Source organism: Vespa crabro, chromosome 1 (assembly GCF_910589235.1).
Source record: "Vespa crabro chromosome 1, iyVesCrab1.2, whole genome shotgun sequence".
NCBI classification, from domain to species: domain Eukaryota; kingdom Metazoa; phylum Arthropoda; class Insecta; order Hymenoptera; family Vespidae; genus Vespa; species Vespa crabro.
Window position 1 is genome coordinate 21,137,105 of NC_060955.1, and position 21,648 is coordinate 21,158,752.

Consider the following 21,648-nt stretch of genomic DNA (forward strand, 5'->3'; position numbering starts at 1 on the left):
AAAAAGAAATGATTCGGTAATCGCGACTTAGAATTTTTAATGTTTAAATGAATGAACTATTATTTAAATATTATAATATTATACTATGTGTATCTTAAAAATTGTTTAATTAATTGAAAAATTACCGAAATTATTGATTTATAAGTTTTCCCGAATAGAAATAGAGAGTATTAATGTTAACTGGTCGGAGTGCAAAAGTAAACTAACTCGCGAATCGTCAAAGTTAATCGAAGGACCGATTATGTTTATATTACGCAAGGCCAACTATCCCGTGGTTAAAATTTAAGTATTGGAATTTTATTTAAAAATTATTTTTAGTTTCTCACGCGTTCCTGTCTTTATAATGTTTAAACAAATGAATTATTGTTTAAATATTACTATATTGTACTACATGTACATTAAATATTGTTTAAATAATTGAAAAATTACCGAAATTATTGATTTATAAGTTTATCCGATTAGAAATAGAGAGTATTGATGTTAACTGGTTGGAGTTCAAAAGTAAACTAACTCGCGAATCGTCAAAGTTAATCGAAGGACCGATTATGTTTATATTACACAAGGCCAACAACCGCGAGATCAAATTTTTAAGTATTGGAATTTTATTTTAAAATTATTTTTAGTTGCTCGCGCGTTCTGATCTTTATAATGTTTAAACGAATGTAGTATTGTTTAAATATTAGTTTATTGTACTCCGAGTACGTTAAAGATAGTTTAAATAATGAAAAAATTGCCGAAAGTATAAATTTATACGTTTCTGCGTTTAGGAAGAGAATATCGATGTGTAATAATCGAAGTGCAAAAGGAAACTAACTCGATAGTTGTTAAAGTTAACAAAATTACCGTTTATGTTTATATTACGCAAGGCCAACTATCCCGAGATTAAAATTTTTAAGTATCGTCATTTTATATTAAAATTTTTTTAAGTTTCTGGTGCATAACCATTTTGTGACATTTGGCATGAATGTTGTTATTTTTCTCTTCGAATCATCTGTCCAAAAAATGATAGAACTATTTACCGCAACTTCTCCGTGTAATAATCGTGAATTCCATTTCTTTGCGTTTGAAAATATTCAAATAATCTGACCATCAGCTTTTTATGGAGCAATCAAGTAGGCAATTGCTAATTCACCGACATAAACCATACATCATTCAAGCCTCATATTAAAATCAGTAATGGTAGCATGAGCTTCATCTCTTGCCGCAATTTTCGAGGGGCGCCACAGTACTAAAGTTTTACTTTGTCGAAAAATGTCGAAAACAGCATTTATGTCATCAGTGAGAACGGAAGTTATTCATGATCAATTGTGACAGTCATGATCTGATTTTAAAGTCGAAATCTTAGTCAAGATCATATCTTTTTCGAATCTTTATAATAGATTTTTATTTGTGCATAAAATATTCTTCAATAGTATCATTTCTTAACATGATTTTATTCAAAGAAAATGAAGCTTTTTCGAAAATTCGAAGAAGATATGGTCTCAATTAAATCTGCTTCTTTAAAAGTAGATCCTGTTTATCAAAATCAGTTAAATGTTACTCCTTTTTTGATTGTTGATATAAACTATTAAAAAACTAACGGTGATAAACAGCCTTAATTTTTTAGCCAATCAATAATTAGCATAGATTGATCGCTGATTTGTAATTAACATAAATTAGCATATTATCATTTAAATAATTGTTGAACTGATATTAAGTTCTGTCAATTTCAAATTTTTGTGTATTACATTAAAAAAAAATAGTTCCTTCGTTTTATCAGATGATGGTAATATTTCGTTTAGTGTGATTATATTGTAACAGAGAGCGTGGATATTAACAATATTAATGTATTTCTAAAGCCTACCTTCTTATTATAAAGTATATGAGGGAGTTTTTTTTCATTTTATATATATATATACATATATATATATGATCAGTCAACAATATTTGTAATTTGAGATAGATGTATAAAAGTAGATGATGATATTCGGATTTTATTTTTTGCTTTTGTGTTCTCTATTTTATCGGTAAAATTTTATTATATAAAATGGCTTATATTGAAAGTATTCAAATTGATACTAATTCATCTATCATTCTTCAATTGAAAACAACTGAATGTTTATATAAACCTTGAATTAAATTTATAATGTTCTCTACGTTATAAGACGATGATGTGATTGAAAGGTCGAATAATATAATATTTATAAAAAATTGTATTCGTCTATATATACTGGGCATATAAATATACGCAGTCATTTATTCTTGTGAAGGTGAAAATTATATACTACTAATATTTTAAAAAAAAACTACCTTCGCTACGCTACCATTATTTATGTATATTTTTACCAAATGTTGATCATATGTCACTTTTCATTGTAAAGAATATTATTTCTTTACAAAAATATAATCATATAGTTGAACTTAAAGTACTTTCCCGCAAAATTTAGAAATAAAATTTAATAATTATTTCAGGTTGATAAGAAGTTTAATATATCATGTAAGTATAACAATTGTATAAGATACTTGTAATATAATATGTTCTTAAAATATAAAAAAAAAAAAAATTAACATTTATACGTATATTTATTTACTAGAGAAAAGTAGAAGCATTTGTTACAATGTCAATCAACGTTGTGAAGTTTACTAAATTAAGAACATCTACAGACCCAACATTCTGGGCAAAATTTGCTGAATTGAAGGTAGATAAACTTCGATTGGATGATAAATCTGAAATTAAATTATGGGGAAGGTATTCTTTTAATGTTCCTGAAAGTGAAAAAAATAATCCTTTAGTACTGGATTATATGTCGTTTAATGAGTAAATAAGAGTTATTAAATATGTTTTTGATATAGTTTTCTGACCTATATACATGACATTAACTTTTAACCATTTAATTTTTAGAAATGTGGAATCGAATTCAATTAATAACTCAATAATATGTTATGGTTATATGGTTAATACCAATACGTATGAAGCATTTCGAAAGATTAATCCGCAAAATTTTATTGATTCAGTGGGAAAATGTATTATTAATGATATTATGTCTGGTGCAGCATTAGCAGAACCTTGGAAACTTGCTGTATTCTTAATATTTTCTTATGCTGATTTAAAAACATATAGGTTTCATTATTGGGTAGCACATCCAACACCTTTGTCTTTACCAGAAATGTATCATGAAAAAATACAGAGATCTATAAATGACAATTTCAAGATCAATCAGTTGGATAAATTGTATGAAGGTTTTCAGCAATTGGATTATAAACAGAAATCATTTTTTACTGTTTTTGTATTCGGTAATGATAATGTCAAAGTGAATACTTTAAATGAAGGTATAAAATATATTAATGCACAAGAAAGTACAGTTGAGGTAATATATAATTTATATTACTTATAATAATATATTCATTATGTCATAGTATTTATAATAGATATAGATATAGATAGTAATAGATCATTTATGTTTATGTTTAGACAGATTGTGAAATATATTTTGCATTCTATAATCCATGCAAAAGTTTAGAACCTGGTTGGCAATTAAGAAATCTTTTATGTTTATTATTTTGGCATTGCTCCACATTTTGTTTTACAAAGAGTATACAAATAATATCTCTAAATAGAGATGATTTTAAAACGGCTGTTGTATATACTTTGAAATGCAAAGATTATGCAGAACAAGAAATTGTGAAAAAATCTATTTTTGACAGTCATTTAGTTGGATGGGAACATAATGAAAATGGTAAAATGGGTCCTCAAATTGTTGATTTATCTGAGACTTTAGATCCAAATAAGTAAGTTCTATAAAAATTATTATTTTCTTACTCTGTAATTTATACATTATTATTGTTATTAATATTATTATTATGATCAATAACATATAACATACAGGCTAGCAGAAAAAGCAATTAATTTAAACTTAAAACTAATGAAATGGCGCCTTGTTCCTGATTTGGATCTAGAGAAGATTAGCAATCTCAAATGTTTATTGTTGGGTGCTGGAACATTAGGATGTTCAGTAGCTAGAGTACTCATTGGTTGGGGAATCAGCAATATTACTTTTGTGGATAAATCAACTGTTTCTCACAGTAACACAGTAAGACAAAGTCTTTACATTCATGAAGATGCTGTGAAACGAAAATTCAAAGTAGATGCAGCTAAAGATGCTCTTCTTAGGATTCGTCCAACTATGGTAAACGTTTCTAATATGTATTAGTTTTAGTAAATATATTTTCAAAATATCATATATTTTATTTATGTTACTAATGTCTTTATTCTATAGAATGTACATGGCATTAAATTACAAATTCCAATGCCTGGACATGTCGTTGGACAAAGCATGTTAAATACAACTAAAGAAGCTGCGAAAAAATTAGAAGATGCTATTGCTCAAAACGATGTAGTATTCTTATTACTAGATTCACGTGAAGCTAGATGGTTACCAACTTTATTATGTGCAGCAATGAATAAAATAACTATCAATGCAGCTTTAGGTTTCGATTCTTATATGGTACAAAGACATGGTGTAAGAAATTTAACAGATATTCCAGTATCAAATGTGACCTCACAAAATCCTGATGGAAAGAATCTTGGATGTTATTTTTGCAATGATATAACACAACCAGGAAATGTAAATTTGTTTCTTAAAAATAAGATAATCATTAATTCGTATGTTTCAAAGAATAATTGTAATGTTATTCCAGTCTCAAACAGATAGAACTCTTGATCAGCAATGTACAGTAAGTCGTCCAGGATTGTCTCAAATTGCTGCAGGTTTAGCAGTTGAATTAATGATCGCAATAACTCAACATTCACAGGGGTTTGATATTTTATTTTTTTCTAATAAGTAATAAGCATATCAGTAAAAATTATTTAAAGACTACAAATGTTTATATAATTTATAGTTTAGAAGCTAAGGCACTAACACCTGGAATTAAAAATAATGTCAATTCAAATATCAAAGATAATGCATTAGAAGGATTACTTGGAGATGTACCACATACGATAAGAGGATCTCTTTGGGGATATGAATCCTATTTAACTATTACACACAGATTTTTTTCTTGCACTGCGTGTTCCATACCTTTGATATCAGAATACCAAAAGCGTGGCTTTGAGTTTATACTTGATGCTTGCAATATACCAAACTATTTGGAAAAATTGTGTGGTCTAGAAGAACTGTTGAAAAGACCGGACTTGGACGAGGTAAGAGAGGCAATCGTATATAAAAGAAAAAAAGAAAATATGATTTTTATTAGAAAGTTTGTTATCTTTTCAGCTTTGTAATTCTATAGATGCTTCTAGCGAAGAAGAATAATAGAGTAAAATTGATAACAATCAATTGCTCTCACATATTTTTTATCCTAATTTTTGTGTATATCTAAAATATATTTGTATATTTACCAAATTGGACGTTTAAATATTGATGATTATTTAGACATTTATTATATTACCTGTGTACTTTATATACTTGCAATATATTGTATAACATGAATGTAAATATTGTTTATTTTAATCGTATGATAATAAATGTGATTAAGAAAAATAAGAAACGAATATATAATTATTCACTTTTAAAAATTTTGTTTACTTTGAAAAACAAAGGATACCAATATTAACAATGTCAATTAACGTTCATCTATATACATACGCTAAACATGAATACAAACTAACTCGTTGTCACCGTCTGTGGGTGGTATCAGTGGCTTCTGCGTACAACTTGAAGATTTTGCCAGTAGAGTGCGTTAGTTAAGCTTGAATGCCATGCATTCCAGTGTAATGTCGAGTATTGGTGGGGGTAGTGAGCCTACCTCTCGTGTCAAACGGGTTGGACTTCGTGTGTCCGCCCGCATACCATTAGATTTCCATCGTTTTCAATGAAAATACATGTGCACGGTATTATTATAAAGTGAAAAATAGTTCGTCTCAATGGTTTTAGTTTACGTTTATCTAAGCATCATTGTAATCATTTTGGGTAAGTGACATTATCTATCACGAAAGAATATAAGGTACTCCGACTTTACAAGGAGGAATGCGTGCCTTGCTTTTTTATGGCACGCCACACCGCATTCCTCTTTCAATTCCCGCGAACGCATCGTAATTGCGAAAACGATTATTTTTTAATCGTTCAAAAACGATTTGATTCATCATTTTCAAAGTTGAATTTACGTTTAAGTTAATTCCACACACGGTATATCAATGTTTCTGAAATAAAGAATTATCTTCGATCATTGTGATATTAATTCTGATTTACAAGGATAGGTAGAACGCAATGTTCTGTAATCAATTGCAACGATCGGCGCATCAAGATATCTAAAGAATGTGTATTTTAACGAACGTGTAAGAAAAGTATCATGCTTTTAAGATAAATTTTTCTATTGGAAAACAAACATTAAGAATAATATATCCGTATGAAATTTATCCTCTTGATTACAATAATCATCACATAATAATAATTCAAAATACAAAGTTCCTTTGTGATGTTTCACAGTTAAGATTATCACGAGAACATTGGGTTATAATTGAAATTGAAAGAAATTGGTATTACGAATAGAAGAAAGAGAGAAAGAAAAAAAATTTAGATAAAGTTTTGGAGGGTGTACAAAAGGAAAAAAATAGATAGTAGGAAGAGAGCAAACTAAGTCTAGGCCAATAATGATGATGAGAATCGTCGATACTCTAACGAAGAGAAGGAGGAAGAAGTGGTGAAGGAGGAGGAGGAGGAGGTAGAAGAGGTAGAAGAGGTAGAGGAGGTAGAGGAGGCAGAGGAGTTAGAGGAGGAGGAGGATGATGAGAAGGAGGAGAGGGAGGAATAGGAACACGATGTCGGCGAATTGGTGGAAGATTGGTGGAGGGTCTGAGGGGGTACCAATGGGGGGACCAGCGGGGGGTCGACGGGAGCGATATCGCGTGCGCGGGAGGGACGGGGGATCGGGGAAGAGACGGGCCTCGAGTGGTGAGAGTCCGCATTCCACAGACAATGTCACGTTTTTTAATCCCCGTTTTACTTTATTCGTGCTATCCTCAACGCCCGAGTAAACGTTCAAGAGGATCGTTTTAAACTTCATTTTCTACTTCCTTCCTATAGCTGAGACTTCTATTAACCATTTGCGTAAACAAAGGAAGTAAAGGTCACCGAGGACTGTCCAAAAGCTAGCGTGCGAAGGCCAACTAACTACGTTTCCTTTTAAGAGGCGCGCCAATTTTCGCGCCTTCCTTGTCATAAGAAGAGAAAGAGAAAGGGGTTAGGGAGGTGGAAAGAAGAAGAAAGAAAGAAAAGCAAGCTATAGAGGGAAAGAAGAAAGAAGGAGAGAGAAGAGACGCTCGCGATCGTCTGTGCAAAGAAAAAGTGAAAAATTATCGAAAGTGATATGTCGGCCCTTGAAAGTGCATTGGATGTCCTATCCAGAGCGGCAACGATGGTGCAAGGTCAGTTGAAATTAATAATAAATTTTAGAATTTAATAATAATATTTTTAATATCTTCCCCTATCTAATCTAATAACCAGTATTTGATTTATTTTTACAGTATTCCTCATCTTCGTTTTTTATACTTCTACTCGTTCATTTATTGTTCTTCCTATCGTGATTCTTTCTTCTTTTCCTTATCTTTTCGATAGAACCATTTTTTTTTATTTTTCATTTATCCATTTCTTTCAATATCCATCGGATAATAATCCATGTTTTGCAAAATGATTTGAATTTTTTAAATTCGCGGGCAACAAATTGCAGCGCTATCTAGTGATAACGGAGAAAAACTCTTAAAAACAATTTTGCCTATATTAAGGTGTTCACCCATTAACAAGAATTTTCGTGTTTCAATGCTGACGATTACGAATGACTTTACTTTTTCATAAATATATATATACATATATACATACATATATACACACACATACATATATATGTATGTATAATAATGTCGATAATGAGGGGCAAAACTATTTAACAAGCCATAACTTTGCTCGCACAATTTATGTATACGTATGTATACATATTTATTTTTGGGCAAATAACGTTGCTTTTTTTTGTCGATAATTTGCTTATTATCTTTTCAAAACTAATATTTAGGTTTTTAATATTTCACTTTAAAATAACGCGAGCAATTAACGATGAATTTTATTGAAAACATATCTTCTAATGAATAAGGGACAAAAGAATAATCATATAGTCGAAATATTAAATGAAGGGCACAATCGAGATAAGCGTTTATGGAAAATATTGACATTGAATGTTAGAGAATAAGAGAGAGAGAGAGAGAAAGAGAGAGAGAGAGAGAGAGAGAAAGAGAGAGTAAAATAAAGAGAGAAAGAGAGAGAGTGAGAAAAAGAGAGAGAGAGAGAGAGAAAGAGAAATAATGTTATCTAGGTTTAAATTTCGGTATTTATATTTGACTATATAAAAGTAGCACAACAGACGAGATTATCCATGTTCCTTTAAAAAAATATACATACTTATGTATGTATATATTATAACGAGAACACACTATGTTAACTTCCTAATATCATTCTTACATATATATGTATAGTTAACGTAAGAACGCACGTACGAATTGGCAACGAATTTGTTACGTGATTTTGTAATATTAGTAAATCTTTTCTATGACATCAAATGTGTTCTGTCTAAAATATAATAAACATGTTACTTATTTGCAGGTTAATGCCTGCTACCTTTATACATCATCATATTCTTCCCTAATATGTAATTTTATACACGAGATCTTTCATAAACGTTTGTCCGTTTTGATTCGTCTATTTCATTGATATTTCGTTCAAAATGATTATTCTTTTTCTTTCAGAAGAAGAGATTCGTGAGAATGGATAACTCCAGTAGACGATGAATCGATCGCAGCTCTATCGAAGCATAAATCTGTGGCAACGACAGCCATAGTCATGCGGGTTGTCTGGCTAAATGATAAACAACCACTACGGTCTGACTTGAGAGAAGATATTTATTTTTGTAAGTAAATTGCAGGGCTTACGAGACGTTAATGTACACTTATGTACAGTGTTTTTATCGACCAAAATAATAGAGTGTAAAAAAGTAAGAAGTACATCTTCTTCGTTGATTATAAAGAGATTACAAAATTTGTGTCCTGTATGCCGAACAATAAAATTATTTTAATCATATAAAATCAAATGTACGGAAAAATGAATAATTAAAAAAAAAAAAAAAAAAAAGAAAAAGAGAAAAAAAATGTTTCAAATTTATCTTCACTACTTTTTGTTATTTTTCGATGGATCTTCGCTTCGATCATACTATTATTTTCCTTAGAATTTGTCGTTATTATTTGCATTGTTATAGCAACAATATTGCTATGTTCTTGCATATATAAATAATAAATATGTTCTTTTCAAAGAAATAATAACGTTCGAAGGTGCTAAAAGAGTGACGATATAGCGAGTGAAGATAAATGAATTAGAACGGTAAGGCAGATATTTACTTTTCCTTCAAAGAAGCTCGACTGGCACTTAGAGAATACATTGGTATTAAGAGATTGAATGAATTTAATTTTTTTTTATTTTTTTTTTATTTTTACTCTTATTTTGTTTTTTTTTTTTTTTATTAACCGTGATTCGTGATTTTTTCTTCTTTTCTCTATTTTTTTTTCCTTTTTTTTTTATGAAAGATAAGAAAAAATAGGACAAGTAGGATGAGAATAGCACGAGAGGTGTATTTCTATATAGATTTTAGGCGACACATGTAATATTTTCAAAGTTCGAATTCTGCGGTCTTGCGTGTTAGACAATTCGTGAGATGAAACGAGCGAATAAATCATAAAGTAATCGCAGGGAAAGTATTTACGAAACCGCATACTGCTTTTGAAAGGGTCTTTCGACAGAAAGAGATATACCAAACTTCGTATACTTTTATTCCACATTTTTACCGGCATTGTATATCAGATCTTTGTCATTCACAAAATCTCACACGATCTTAACACAGAATTTAAAATCGAACTCTCTCTCAATGCCGAATATTTTCATGGCTTTTGCGTCTTCTTATTCAATTTCGCGAATTTGATATTTGCAGAAAATTGAGCCCGCGGAACATTACGTTTTCGCACATTGTGGTTGTTAAGATTCGATACAGTGCTCCAGCTTCCACACATCCACATTACTTCGTTCTCTTTAGCTTTTTCCGCTCTCAAATGCTGGTCCTTTGCCTGTAAACCTGTTTGGTTGTCTTTCTTGACGATCCTCTCACGGCTATTAGGCCGTTTCCTGTCTCGTCTTGAGAACCAAACTTGTTCTTTCATCCCCACCTACATTTTATCGGTCAAAAGGACCATAGTTGCGTCGATTTTCAATTTAAAAATGTTCACAATTCAGATAAATTTAATTACGCCTATAAATTCTATCGAACGCTTGTCATTCTACAAATGTCTATATATGTATATATGTCCATTTTTAATCCAATTCAGCAAACGAAAGTCATTCAGTCGTGCATGCATTGGAAAGAGAAGAAAAATAATATCGTTGCTAAGACAAATAAAAAAAAACTACATCGATCGATTGGAAAGAGTTTTTCTCGATGCAAACTTCATGAATATTGTCGATAAAAATTGCAGAAATTATTGTAATTTTTTATTCATGAAAATAATATAATATATTATTAACCAAGTTCATTCGCTTTACAGAAGGAGGACCAAAGTCAATGGATTTGCATCGTAGGCAAAGCAGCACGAGGCGTAAAGAACGCCGAATGGATCCTATTCAAAACGAAGCACTCGATATGTCTACTAATAAAACCGTCACTACGACGTACCTCAGACCCAGTGTGATTATATCTTCTACGTCGCAGCCTGGTAAGAAATTAAATAAAAAAAATTGATGAATATTAAAAAATAATAAATATTTTATTTTCTTTATTATTTTGAAAAGCAAAATAATATTTCTTTCGAAAATCTTCATATTCAAAAGATTCGATTGATAAACGTTAAATACTTTTATAATTTCGTATCTGAATATTTAATCGCTATGAAAAACAACACACAAAAGAAGTTATCGAATTGAGAACAACGCTCTGCTCTTTCGTCTTTGTAACGAATTCTGAAGTTTTATTGTCCGTCGTAAGGGTGACATTATGGCTCGACTGAATAAAGTTTGGCTGGCTGAATACAACGTACTGTACGTAATGCAGATGTCGATTACGATGAATAAAAACATGATTAGATATTCTTACGATAAAAATGTTTGTAGGGATCAGTGCAGAAAAATTAATATAATTTTTGTATATTTCTGTGATATGAGAAGAACAATATTTAGAGATAAGAAACGAACAAAATTGTTAATTCTTTTTTTTTTTTCTTTTTAGTAAGGACAAATAATTGGGATACGATAAATAGGTCTCAATCATCGTCGACGTCTGACACCGGTAATGTTAGAAAAACGTGCAGTATTTATGATTCTGCAATAGACGAACACTTTAAACGATCGTTAGGTCCAGAAAAATATGCGGCAGTTTTTCATGCTACCGGAGCCGATAAAGAAGTCGGTTTGAGCGGTAAGTTTCACAATATTTGTATCATGTCGTTGATTTTCGTAGAATCATATTACATCTCTCATTGCAGTTGACGATCACTTTGCAAAATCGTTGGGTGATAAATGGACAACATTGAAGGAACCAGTGGATCCAAGGACCTCGTCTAATCACGTTTCAGTTCCCTCGAGAGACATCAATTCGTTTCCTTCCTTTCACTGTTGCCCTTCTTGCGTTTTCCCCGATAAAGTCGGGCCACCGTAATGGAACTTCTTTGCTTTGATTCATTATACGGAAGGGTAGAACTGTTATACATTACCCGTACACTAAATATTTTAGAGAATGAATTTTTCATATAGTGTATATAGTAGAATATTTTGATAAGTCGCGTATTTGTTGAAGTTATTATTTTCATTGTTAACTCTCGTGCAAAAGTAAAAAAGTATTTATTAAACTTGTCGGTGAACGACTTGTATATGTATTTATGTAAATAATTGCATATATTGCTCACGCACTTAGTGTATATCACAATATATATATTCAAACGTGTACACACACACACACACACACAGAGAGAGAGAGAGCATATGCATACACATTTACACACAGATACATAACTCTGACAACGAAAAAAGTAGTATATAAAAGGAGCACTGCACAATTAAACGTACAAATAATATACGTTTTATCCGTCGTTAGATTAAACCACGAATCGTATGTTGGAGAGATACAATTTAGAATATACAAAAGAACAGTTTGTATATCTATTGCTGACCTATCAGGTATTGTTCAAACATTAATCACGTTCGCGATACAAAATAATGCTTCGTTAATAGATGCCGGAGGTTGTAGTTTTCTTCGTAATACTTAAAAATTTGTCGTTTAAACGTCGAAAATGTAGATTATTTAAAAGGAGGAGTACTGATTTCAAATGGTGCTAGGAAGTCCGACACAAACCCCAGCACACATAGAAGTCAGTGCTTCTGCCCTTTTATCCTTTACGATGTTATATCTTCCTCATAAAGATATATTTTTTCATAAAAACAGTAATTTCTAACGAAATGACACACCTCACAAATTCCATATCATTTCCATTTTATATCATAACGCGAAATAAAAGGAAATGATTGAAACGTTATCGTCGTCGGGTTGTATGTGAATAAATAAATAAATATTCATTTGAGTAGCTTTTATATACGTGCGTGTTAACGCAATTATTTAAAATGACCATAAAGCTATCAAAGCAATGTGTATCAGAGTACATCGTATATTCGTGTTTGTCGCTTTCAAATAAAAGCTTTAAGCTCTATATACAATATTTTCAAATGTGATTTATATATATATATAAACTGATATCGATGGATATCGATGGGTTTATTTGTAATTGTTACATTTGGCATGATGTTGTTCAAAGTGAAAAAGAAAAGCTGGGATATTTAATAACTGTACATATTTATCATTCACGTTGATTGGATGGAAGCGAACCCGCTTACGTCGGCTACAATGCAACCTTAGAAATTTTTACCGAAAAGATCAAAGGGCATCAAAACGATCGATAGACTTAATCGAATCCTCAAAATAAGAAAGCAAGATATATCTAATCGACACAAGTATGTGAAGTTTTTTCAATAAGCAGTGCCAATTAATATCGCATCGAGAATTAAAAAAAAGATCTACAATGTTTCCCGTTTTGAGTCAGCCGCAATCACGATAGACTGCAATGATCTACCAATAATTCTCATCTAATTTATTCCCCTCTAACTTGGTACATGCATAAATCGCGTTCGCGATTCGTAAATGAGTCTTCACTACGTATGTACGTACCGTTTCCGGCGATGCATGCGATTCGAACTTGGAATCGAAGGAGAGGATATAGCCGCGAGAAAAACGAGGACGTGGGGATGTCGGAAAGAATGAATTTTTTTTTTGTATTTCTTTTTTTCTTTTTTTTTTCTCTTTATATACGAACACGAAGATATAGCGGATGAGCCGAAGAACGACAGAGAGGTGCTTGGATTTAAGTATCGTCGGTGGGCCCAAACTAACGAGCCAGACTGTCTCAGGAGCGCTCGGATGGCTTCCTATATGCAGGCAGCCTGTTCACTTGCCGTAAAGCAAAATGGTAACTTAATATTAGACTTGAATATAAGTACGGTAATCCCACACCAGAGTCCAAAGTAAGTCTACACCTACCCCGCCCCATATACGCGTCTCGTCGTTCTGCCATCTCTGTTCTCCTCCGCGTCCCCCTTGGACACGAACGCCCTGAAGCGTAATAATGTAGCAGGACACTAGATATGTCTGTGCTCTTTCTTTCTCTTTTTTTCTTTTTTTCTTTACGCTAGGTGTAAATTCCGATTGCCGCAAAAGCGAAAAGTGTAACGTGCCCGAATTAAATCTCATCGATGACGTATTATTACGTTAGGAAAGTATACGAGACGATAAAAAGAAGTAGGAATAATAACAGGGAGCATGCACGATTGTTTCTAGTAGGACCGAAAGCAAAGATATGCGCATGTGCGCTCGCGCAAATTCCGCGTTGTTTCACGCGTGCCGAGCTAATAAAACCAATCCAAACGTGCTTTGAGACATCGTGTATATATATGTATATATGTATATTCATATATATATTTATGTACATATACACATATATATAATGGGATGCGCAAAGCGAAACCACCTGTTATTGCGTTTCTCCTTTTCGTCCCGCTTTTCCATAGACTCTTTTTCATTACTTCTGCAAAGAAACTGACACGGTAATTAGAGAACGCAAGTTTTAAATCTTTGTTTTTTTCTTCTTTTTTTTTTAAACTCTCTTACAAAATGAGAGCTATTCCTTGATGACGCTGTAAAACGAAAGACTGTGTTCATGCGTGTGTTCCTTCGAAAATAAAATGAAAATACCAAAGTGCATATGATTGTTTAAATTCTCGTGTTGAATATTTTTGAATATATATTTACCTTCGAAGTTACATCTTTTCTCCAGAATATATATTGTACGTATATAGATTACAAGTACGCGTGAACGTCTGTGAGTATTATTATTCGCGCGGAAGGTCGCCAATACGCATCAAACTATTATTACCTACGTAGAAGTACCGATACTACTGTTTGTTCGTTTTAAGTCTCAGGCGTATCTTGTTTCGGAGCCAAACCCAGCCGACCGCAACTTGGCATCGTTTTCTCATTTTATTCTCTTGCATTACATCGATGTTAGTGCAAATTAAACGAAAAAAAAAAAAAAAGAAAAAAGAAAAAATGCAGATACCAAGAAAGAACGAAAGACGAGAAGAGATTGAATTAGAAAAGTGTTAGCAAAGTGAGGTGAAATTTTTTGCCTTAGAACGGCTATTATCGAAAGATAGAAAGAAACGTTTGTTAGATCGATGCGTTCTGAGAAAAATTTGTAAATAATTACTCGTAAAGAATTCGAAAATAATTATGAAAGTAGAAAGAATACGAGGAACGATATCTCGCTATTAAATGGGGATCGCAATAGAAGTGACGGCGGCGCACGTTGCTCGCCTTGCATCGAAATCCCTAAAGTACTCGGTAACGCGAAGAAGCTCCCGAACTTCTATGCGTCGTATTCGAAGAGGGTCTGCCAGATGCGAATCGATTTGTTACGAGAGACGACACGTGCCTCTTCGAACGATCGATTTTTCGGCTGCTCGACGAAGATGCTCGACTTTCTCGTTGCTTTCTCGTTTCCTCGTTCGTGAAACGAAGCGTTTCTCGTCGTGTTAAAATTAAAACAAAATTCTTCGATAAATTTTATTCGAAGATGAGAAAGTAAAAGATATGTTGTCAATATATATGATATGTATATATATATACATATGTATGTATGTATGTATGAATGTATATGTATATATATATACATATGTATGTATATATATCTTCTTAAAAGAAGTTTCTCCTCTTCAGGGAATATTCCAATTCGTATTTCGTTGTAAAAATAAAGCACAATTAAGACAGTTGAGGTAAACTCGATTTTCCGCGGTTGTTCGCGGATGCGCGCGTCTACTTGGCCATATATTCGAATTCGCGGGAGGCGTTGGCGCGCGCCGTTTATCGCGTCGTCGCCTCGCGCGCGTCCTGACGCTTCCGATTTACGAGAACGAGAGACGTTTGAATAGCGTGGAGCTTATAACGCTTTGGGACTTCGGACACGACTGATCGAGTGACCGAGGGGGTAGCATCATAGGAATACCCCTCTTCCTATCCTTGTGTGTTTCTCGTCTCTCTGTATAGAATTACGCCTCTGTCCGTAGACGCGACCGCTTATTCCATCCCCACCATTCACCCTTCCTGTACAAACGCAAAGAGGATGAAGGAAGAGAGTCTCTTTTTCGTTCTCTTTCGCTCTCTTTGCACCCTACATCCTACCCTTCTTTCCCCCTCCCTTTCTTTCCATAGTACACGCATAAAGAAAATGCGCTCGCACGCACGCACGCACGCATTCATGCACGCACACACTTGTTTTCTCTCCCTCTCTCTATCTACAGTTTCCCCTTCTCCCTATGTAAGAACCCTACCAAACCCTCCACCCCCTTCCAGTGACTCCTCGCGTGCGTGAATCATGCATATCGATTTTGTTTCGTTGGTACGCCGTTCGGTATTCGCATACATACATACGTCTCTTTTCGTGTGTATCACGTCGTCCACCCGTTTTCCTCCTCCTTCTCTTCTCTCTTCTCTACTCTCTCTTCTCATCTTTTCTCTTCTCTTCTCTTTTCTTCTCTTCTCTTCTCTTCTCCTCTCTTCTCTTCTCCTCACTTCTCTTCTTTACTCTTCTCTTTTTTTCTCTTCACTTCTCTTCTCTTCTCGTCTCGTCACTTCTCTTCTCATTCTGCAAAGCCCCGGGGTCCACGCGTTTTCGACCCCCTCTAGTAAAATATGCGCGCACGGCGAACGTGCTTACGATGAAGCGGCATACTATTCTTTTTTCGACAATGCTCCCCATTCCTTCTCTCTCTCTCTCTTTCTATCTGCCCCCCTCCCATCATTACCCTCTTCGTCACCCTGCTCCCCGTCTATCGAATGTACCCCTCGAGTCGTAGCTCCACTGCCCCTTTTATTTTACTACCCGGACAAGATGTCCTCGCGTAAAACGAAACGTGGTCGAGAGCAGAAATTCTCTAAAGTAAGAAGCTGAGGAAGGATAGCAGAAAGAATAAAAAGGAGACAGGGGAGAAATATAAAAAGAAAGGACAAATTTCGAAATGGTAAGAAAAGAAAAAAACGTTTTTAAACTTGATCGTTTTATTTATATTATTTTTGAAAAGACGATACGAGAGAGATAACGCAAGGACGACACGAGCAAATATAATTTCAAAAGATACAAATAATCTTTTGATACTTTTTTCGATACTTTCGATGTCATCCATCGAATATAAGTGTTTCTTGATTCATTCGATTTCAAATGGACCATTCGAATCTACATACATACGTGTACGTATTAGAAACAGCAGCATTTCACGACGTCCCTTTCAACCCTTCGTCATCATATGAACAGAACCGCTGCAGTGCTCTACGCTTACTACTACTGAACTTCGTAATGAACTTCTTTTGTCTTTGTTCACCCTCTCTTTTTTCTTTTGTCCTTTTTGTCCCTCTTTCACGCGCTTTCCCTCTCCTCGCACAACTACTTTACTCATCGACTACCATCCATTCATTCCTCACTTTCCAGCCAAACCAAACCTCCTTCCATTTCGTTACACTTTTACTTTTTATTTCTATGCCTTTTCTTTGCTATTCCTTTTTTTATTTTTTTTTTTATTTATTTTTTTTTTGCAAATCCAATTATTCGATAAAATTTCAATATAAATCTTCGTAAAATATTCAAAAATCATGATATAAATACAACTGGAAAGAAAATTTTCGATGCTCGGTAAAACAATAAAGGTCACGTCATTTGTTCTTCATAATTTTGTCTCTTCTTATAAGAAATAGAAGAAAGTTCTTTTTTTTATAATAAAATATTATCTTTTTAATCTCATGAAAATATTCTCGTTTTATCGTATAATAAATTACAAATATTATAGCTAGTATAATAAGATGTTAGATGTAGTTGCAAAAACGACTTTCTTTCATATTTCGAAAGATTTTAAGAATTATCAAACAAGTAATTAACTAACTAAATTGACAAATTAACAAGAAGGAAAATTAATTAGTATGATAAATTTATGAATAGAATTTTATTTATATCGGTTTAAGATACAAGCGTCTTGTATACAAGTACAATTATTCGTACATAAAGTTAACGTATAATAGAAAAATTACGCCTGGAAATCAGCAACGATCTATACATCTATGTATACATGATACAAGGCTGTGTTACATACTTTCAGGTCCTATAGTCGCATATCGATATTTCGATGTATCGATTAAATATCGATATTACTATCGATATCTTTTCCTCACGCTGCGCGGACATTACTATGTGTATATTGGACCAACGGCAATGCATTTGTATATATAATACATATATTGACTGATATTGACATTATGGCTAGTCCACGTACTCGACAAATTTTAAATCAATTAAAAGTGAAAGATGAAAATAACGTAAGATATTAATATACAAGTTTATCTGGCAAAAATGATTCCATTATGTACTATATCTTTTTAATTCTCAGAAATGTTTCGAATGTGGTACACATAATCCTCAATGGGCTTCGGTTACATATGGTATTTGGATATGCCTTGAATGCTCAGGAAAACATAGAGGACTTGGAGTTCATCTGTCATTCGTGCGATCTGTTTCTATGGACAAATGGAAAGACATAGAATTAGAGAAAATGAAAGTTGGTGGAAATAAACTTGCTCGAGAATTCTTTGAAGCTCAACCGGATTGGAGTAATTCCATGTCCATTTCTCAAAAATACAATACCAAAGCAGCTGCATTGTACAGAGATAAGGTCATATATTTTAATAAGATTTTATTTAATACAATTTCTATAAATCATATCAAAATTAATGTTGTAATTTATAGATTGCTACATTAGCGCAAGGAAATTCTTGGAGCCCTACTGAATCTAAGATAACGGTATTTCAATCTCAAAAACAATCAGAACTACAAGAAAATTCTGCTTATCAAAATGATTTGACTGCCAGTTACCAGAATGCTAATTCACCTGCCATTAAAGCACAAACAGAATCCTTTTTTGCTAGAAGACAAAATGAAAATGCTAATCGTCCTGAGTAAGTAAATATTGTATCTTTTTATCGTTTTATTCTTATTTTCTAATTTTGTAGAAACATTCCGCCTAATCAAGGAGGTAAATACAGTGGATTTGGTTATCAAATGGAAGCACCTCCAAAAAGTATGTCCCAAGAATTCTTTGACAATGCAGTATCGTCTTTAACAAGTGTGAGATAATTTTATATCGTTAAATTATTTTTTAAATTTATCTGTTTATAAATTACTTATCAAGTTTCCATAAGTATTCAAAAAGTTGTCATTATAGGGCTGGCAAATATTTTCTTCTAACGCATCAAAAATAGCATCTAAAGCTACAGAAAATGCTATTAAAATTGGAGAACTTGCAGCATCAAAGGTAAATACATAAAATTTCACATCATTTATAATAACGTTAAATATTTCATAATTAAAAATATTTAACAGGTAGGAGATTTTGGAAGGAAAGGCTGGGGTGATATTGGTGGTACAAATACGGCGGAGCAAAGTCAATATAGTGTTGGAGAACATTATCAAAATTCATCAAACACTTATCAAAATAATATTGATAAGCAATCATGCTCTAATGAAAAATCATCTTTAATAACTGGTTCTAGTATGAAGTAAGTATATCAAGAAATATTTTATTTTATAAATTTATACATACATACATACATATGAAAACTTGAAATCTGTTTTAGGAATTCTCCCACTTATCCAAGTTCAGATAATTCTAATTGGAATTGGGGAGATGAATCAGAACAATCAAATGATACATCAGCTGATATAAACTTGTCTTCAAAAAGTTAAAAATAGAAATTTGATAGCACTGTAAAAGTATAACTGTCTCTATTTCTTAAGCAGATAAATGGAATTCCGAATTTAAAATAATTTCATAGAATGAAATTTAAAAAAGCTAATTGTATTATCTTGTGTAAATTATTTTATCAAAGTTTATAATATTTAGTTATTTCTTGCATTTATTATGAACAGCATTAGACTAGATTAAATATAAAGTATAATTTATTCTTTTATAAATTCATGTTTTTATAAATGTATAATGAATAACTTACTAATATATATATATATATATGTATGTATATATATGTATATATATAACATATACTCATTTTGCAGTGCATGTATTTTACGATAATTTCAATGGTTTTATGATAAATATTTTTAAAGATAAAATTATAATTTTCATTTAATAATAATAGATATACAATGATAAATTAATATAGTTATTTCATCTTAATCATAAAATCACTTGCATATGTAATCTATAAAAAGAAATTGTACAGCCGCATGAAAGTAAATGTTAATGTCCTATAAAAATGTTTATTACAGTTATAAAATACATTATAATATCACAGTTATCAAAAGTAATTACATTTTATTATAAGTCTATATTAAGCACCCAATGAATGGTTTCCAATCATATTACCATTATATTATAATAATTCACTTACAACTTTTGTATAATTTTGAATACAACTTTATTTTTTATATAGTTCATTTAGAAGTTTTTCTGTGAAATAAAAAAAGTAATTAAATACATATATTTTATACAAATTTCAAATAAATGAGAATAAAATATATCAACCTAAAATTACTTACTTGCCCGAATAAGTTTTTACATTTTTCTTTTGGTTAAGCAGTTTTTCAAGATATAATATGACATCTTGATGATGTGTATTTGTAATTTTTTGAATTACTTCTGACAAACTCTCATAAAGTATTTCTTGATTCTGTTCTGAAAGTTTAGGTATTTCACAGCCACAAGACAACTTATAAAGAAAACGATAAATTTCTCTGAAAAAAAATAATATGATTTTGATAGATAATAAAAATAAAACAAAACTATGAAAACTATTTAATTATAATACCAATATATTCGAGTAGAATTAACCCTTAATAACAACTTAATTTAAACATAATATTTTCTATCTATATAATCACCTATAATCATATATCCTGTCTGTAGAGGTCGAATGTTTCTCAAATAAACATATAAAAAGTAATGCTTGTCGAATCAATGTATTTTTGTTTTTAAATGGTTCACTCTGTAGCCAATTATTTATTAAAGGTTGTTTATCTTTCTTTATAGCTTTCGATTTAATCTTTAATTCATTTATCATAGCTTTAATATTTTCTTGAGATCTATTTGGTATTAATGTAGATATACTGGCTACATTTTTATGACTATATAGTTTAAGACCTTTTAACAATAATAATTTTTCACTTCTAGTCCATCTTTTTTCAAGTGAGGAGCTGCATCCGGCATCCTCATTTACTGTATCACTCATTTTAAATATTAAACAGAAAATGCCACATATAATTATTTGTTTATAATCAGCTGTTATACTATATTACTGAATTGTATCATGTAATTATACTATAGTATACTGAGGCATACTGACTGAGATATGTTCCTTCTTTCACATATTATAGAACTTTTAAAAAACGTCAAATGGTCGTTAGAGTATGCGAAATCTAGCGGCAAACTGTAAAACTTTTTTACAAGACCTCAGTATACGAAATACAGAATTTTTCGATAGTAAAATAAATTAAGAAAAAAAATATCCATAATGAAATTTTAAACGATGAATATCCGCTTATTTAAGACTCAGAGCCTATATCACATATTACTAATAAACAACCACAGTTTATATAACAACTTATGATAAATAGAACATCTCTTATTCGTAATAGATGAAGCTTAACTAATTTTAAGGATTGTTCTCAAAAGTCATAAATGAACGAATGAGATTGGTGACTTAAATATCTTATAAAACAATCATTTTCGATCGATTGCACCACTCAGGAAACAAAATTAATTTCAACATTCGATAATCTCATTAATTTGATACTATATTACAGAAAAATAAAAATAAAATTTTGTACATTTTTATCAAATATATAATTAAAGGAAAATTATCTTAAGAATATTACATGATCACTCGCATGAGTATTAGCATGCGCAACTGATATGCGCACTAGAATTATAATGC

General features: G+C 31.8%; 4 protein-coding genes across 8 annotated transcripts; 3 read left to right on the forward strand and 1 right to left on the reverse strand.

Annotated features, from left to right (window-relative positions):
* Window positions 1-1,712: 1,712 nt before the first annotated feature.
* Window positions 1,713-5,526, forward strand: LOC124431219 (ubiquitin-like modifier-activating enzyme atg7). 2 transcript variants are annotated; one of them, XM_046978846.1, is made up of 10 exons: window positions 1,713-2,249; window positions 2,452-2,476; window positions 2,574-2,797; window positions 2,882-3,347; window positions 3,452-3,768; window positions 3,866-4,166; window positions 4,257-4,604; window positions 4,678-4,793; window positions 4,879-5,179; window positions 5,253-5,526. In XM_046978846.1, the coding sequence occupies exons 3-10, from the start codon at window positions 2,598-2,600 to the stop codon at window positions 5,289-5,291; spliced, it is 2,088 nt and encodes a 695-aa protein (XP_046834802.1). In that variant the 5' UTR covers window positions 1,713-2,249; window positions 2,452-2,476; window positions 2,574-2,597; the 3' UTR covers window positions 5,292-5,526. The 2 variants fall into 2 exon arrangements, with proteins under 2 accessions (XP_046834802.1, XP_046834811.1); XM_046978855.1 differs by having other exon boundaries at window positions 1,715-2,249; window positions 2,574-2,678.
* Window positions 5,527-5,751: 225 nt separating this feature from the next.
* Window positions 5,752-12,648, forward strand: LOC124431265. Of its 4 annotated transcripts, none has more exons than XM_046978969.1 (6): window positions 5,753-5,948; window positions 7,062-7,402; window positions 8,771-8,931; window positions 10,610-10,777; window positions 11,287-11,475; window positions 11,543-12,648. In XM_046978969.1, the coding sequence occupies exons 4-6, from the start codon at window positions 10,627-10,629 to the stop codon at window positions 11,713-11,715; spliced, it is 513 nt and encodes a 170-aa protein (XP_046834925.1). In that variant the 5' UTR covers window positions 5,753-5,948; window positions 7,062-7,402; window positions 8,771-8,931; window positions 10,610-10,626; the 3' UTR covers window positions 11,716-12,648. The 4 variants fall into 4 exon arrangements, with proteins under 4 accessions (XP_046834907.1, XP_046834925.1, XP_046834934.1 ...); XM_046978978.1 differs by having other exon boundaries at window positions 8,774-8,931; XM_046978951.1 differs by lacking the exon at window positions 8,771-8,931 and having other exon boundaries at window positions 5,752-5,948.
* Window positions 12,649-17,870: 5,222 nt separating this feature from the next.
* On the forward strand, window positions 17,871-19,655 carry LOC124431244 (ADP-ribosylation factor GTPase-activating protein 1). The gene is made up of 7 exons (XM_046978898.1): window positions 17,871-18,021; window positions 18,093-18,374; window positions 18,449-18,657; window positions 18,712-18,826; window positions 18,924-19,013; window positions 19,082-19,257; window positions 19,336-19,655. The coding sequence occupies exons 1-7, from the start codon at window positions 17,962-17,964 to the stop codon at window positions 19,442-19,444; spliced, it is 1,041 nt and encodes a 346-aa protein (XP_046834854.1). The 5' UTR covers window positions 17,871-17,961; the 3' UTR covers window positions 19,445-19,655.
* A 306-nt stretch (window positions 19,656-19,961) lies between these two features.
* On the reverse strand, window positions 19,962-21,539 carry LOC124431282. Its single transcript, XM_046978993.1, has 3 exons — window positions 20,597-21,539; window positions 20,255-20,449; window positions 19,962-20,165 (listed from the first exon to the last, which is right to left on the reverse strand). Exons 1-3 carry the CDS (start codon window positions 20,941-20,943, stop codon window positions 20,150-20,152), a joined length of 558 nt encoding a protein of 185 aa, XP_046834949.1. The 5' UTR covers window positions 20,944-21,539; the 3' UTR covers window positions 19,962-20,149.
* Between the last annotated feature and the right edge of the window lie 109 nt (window positions 21,540-21,648).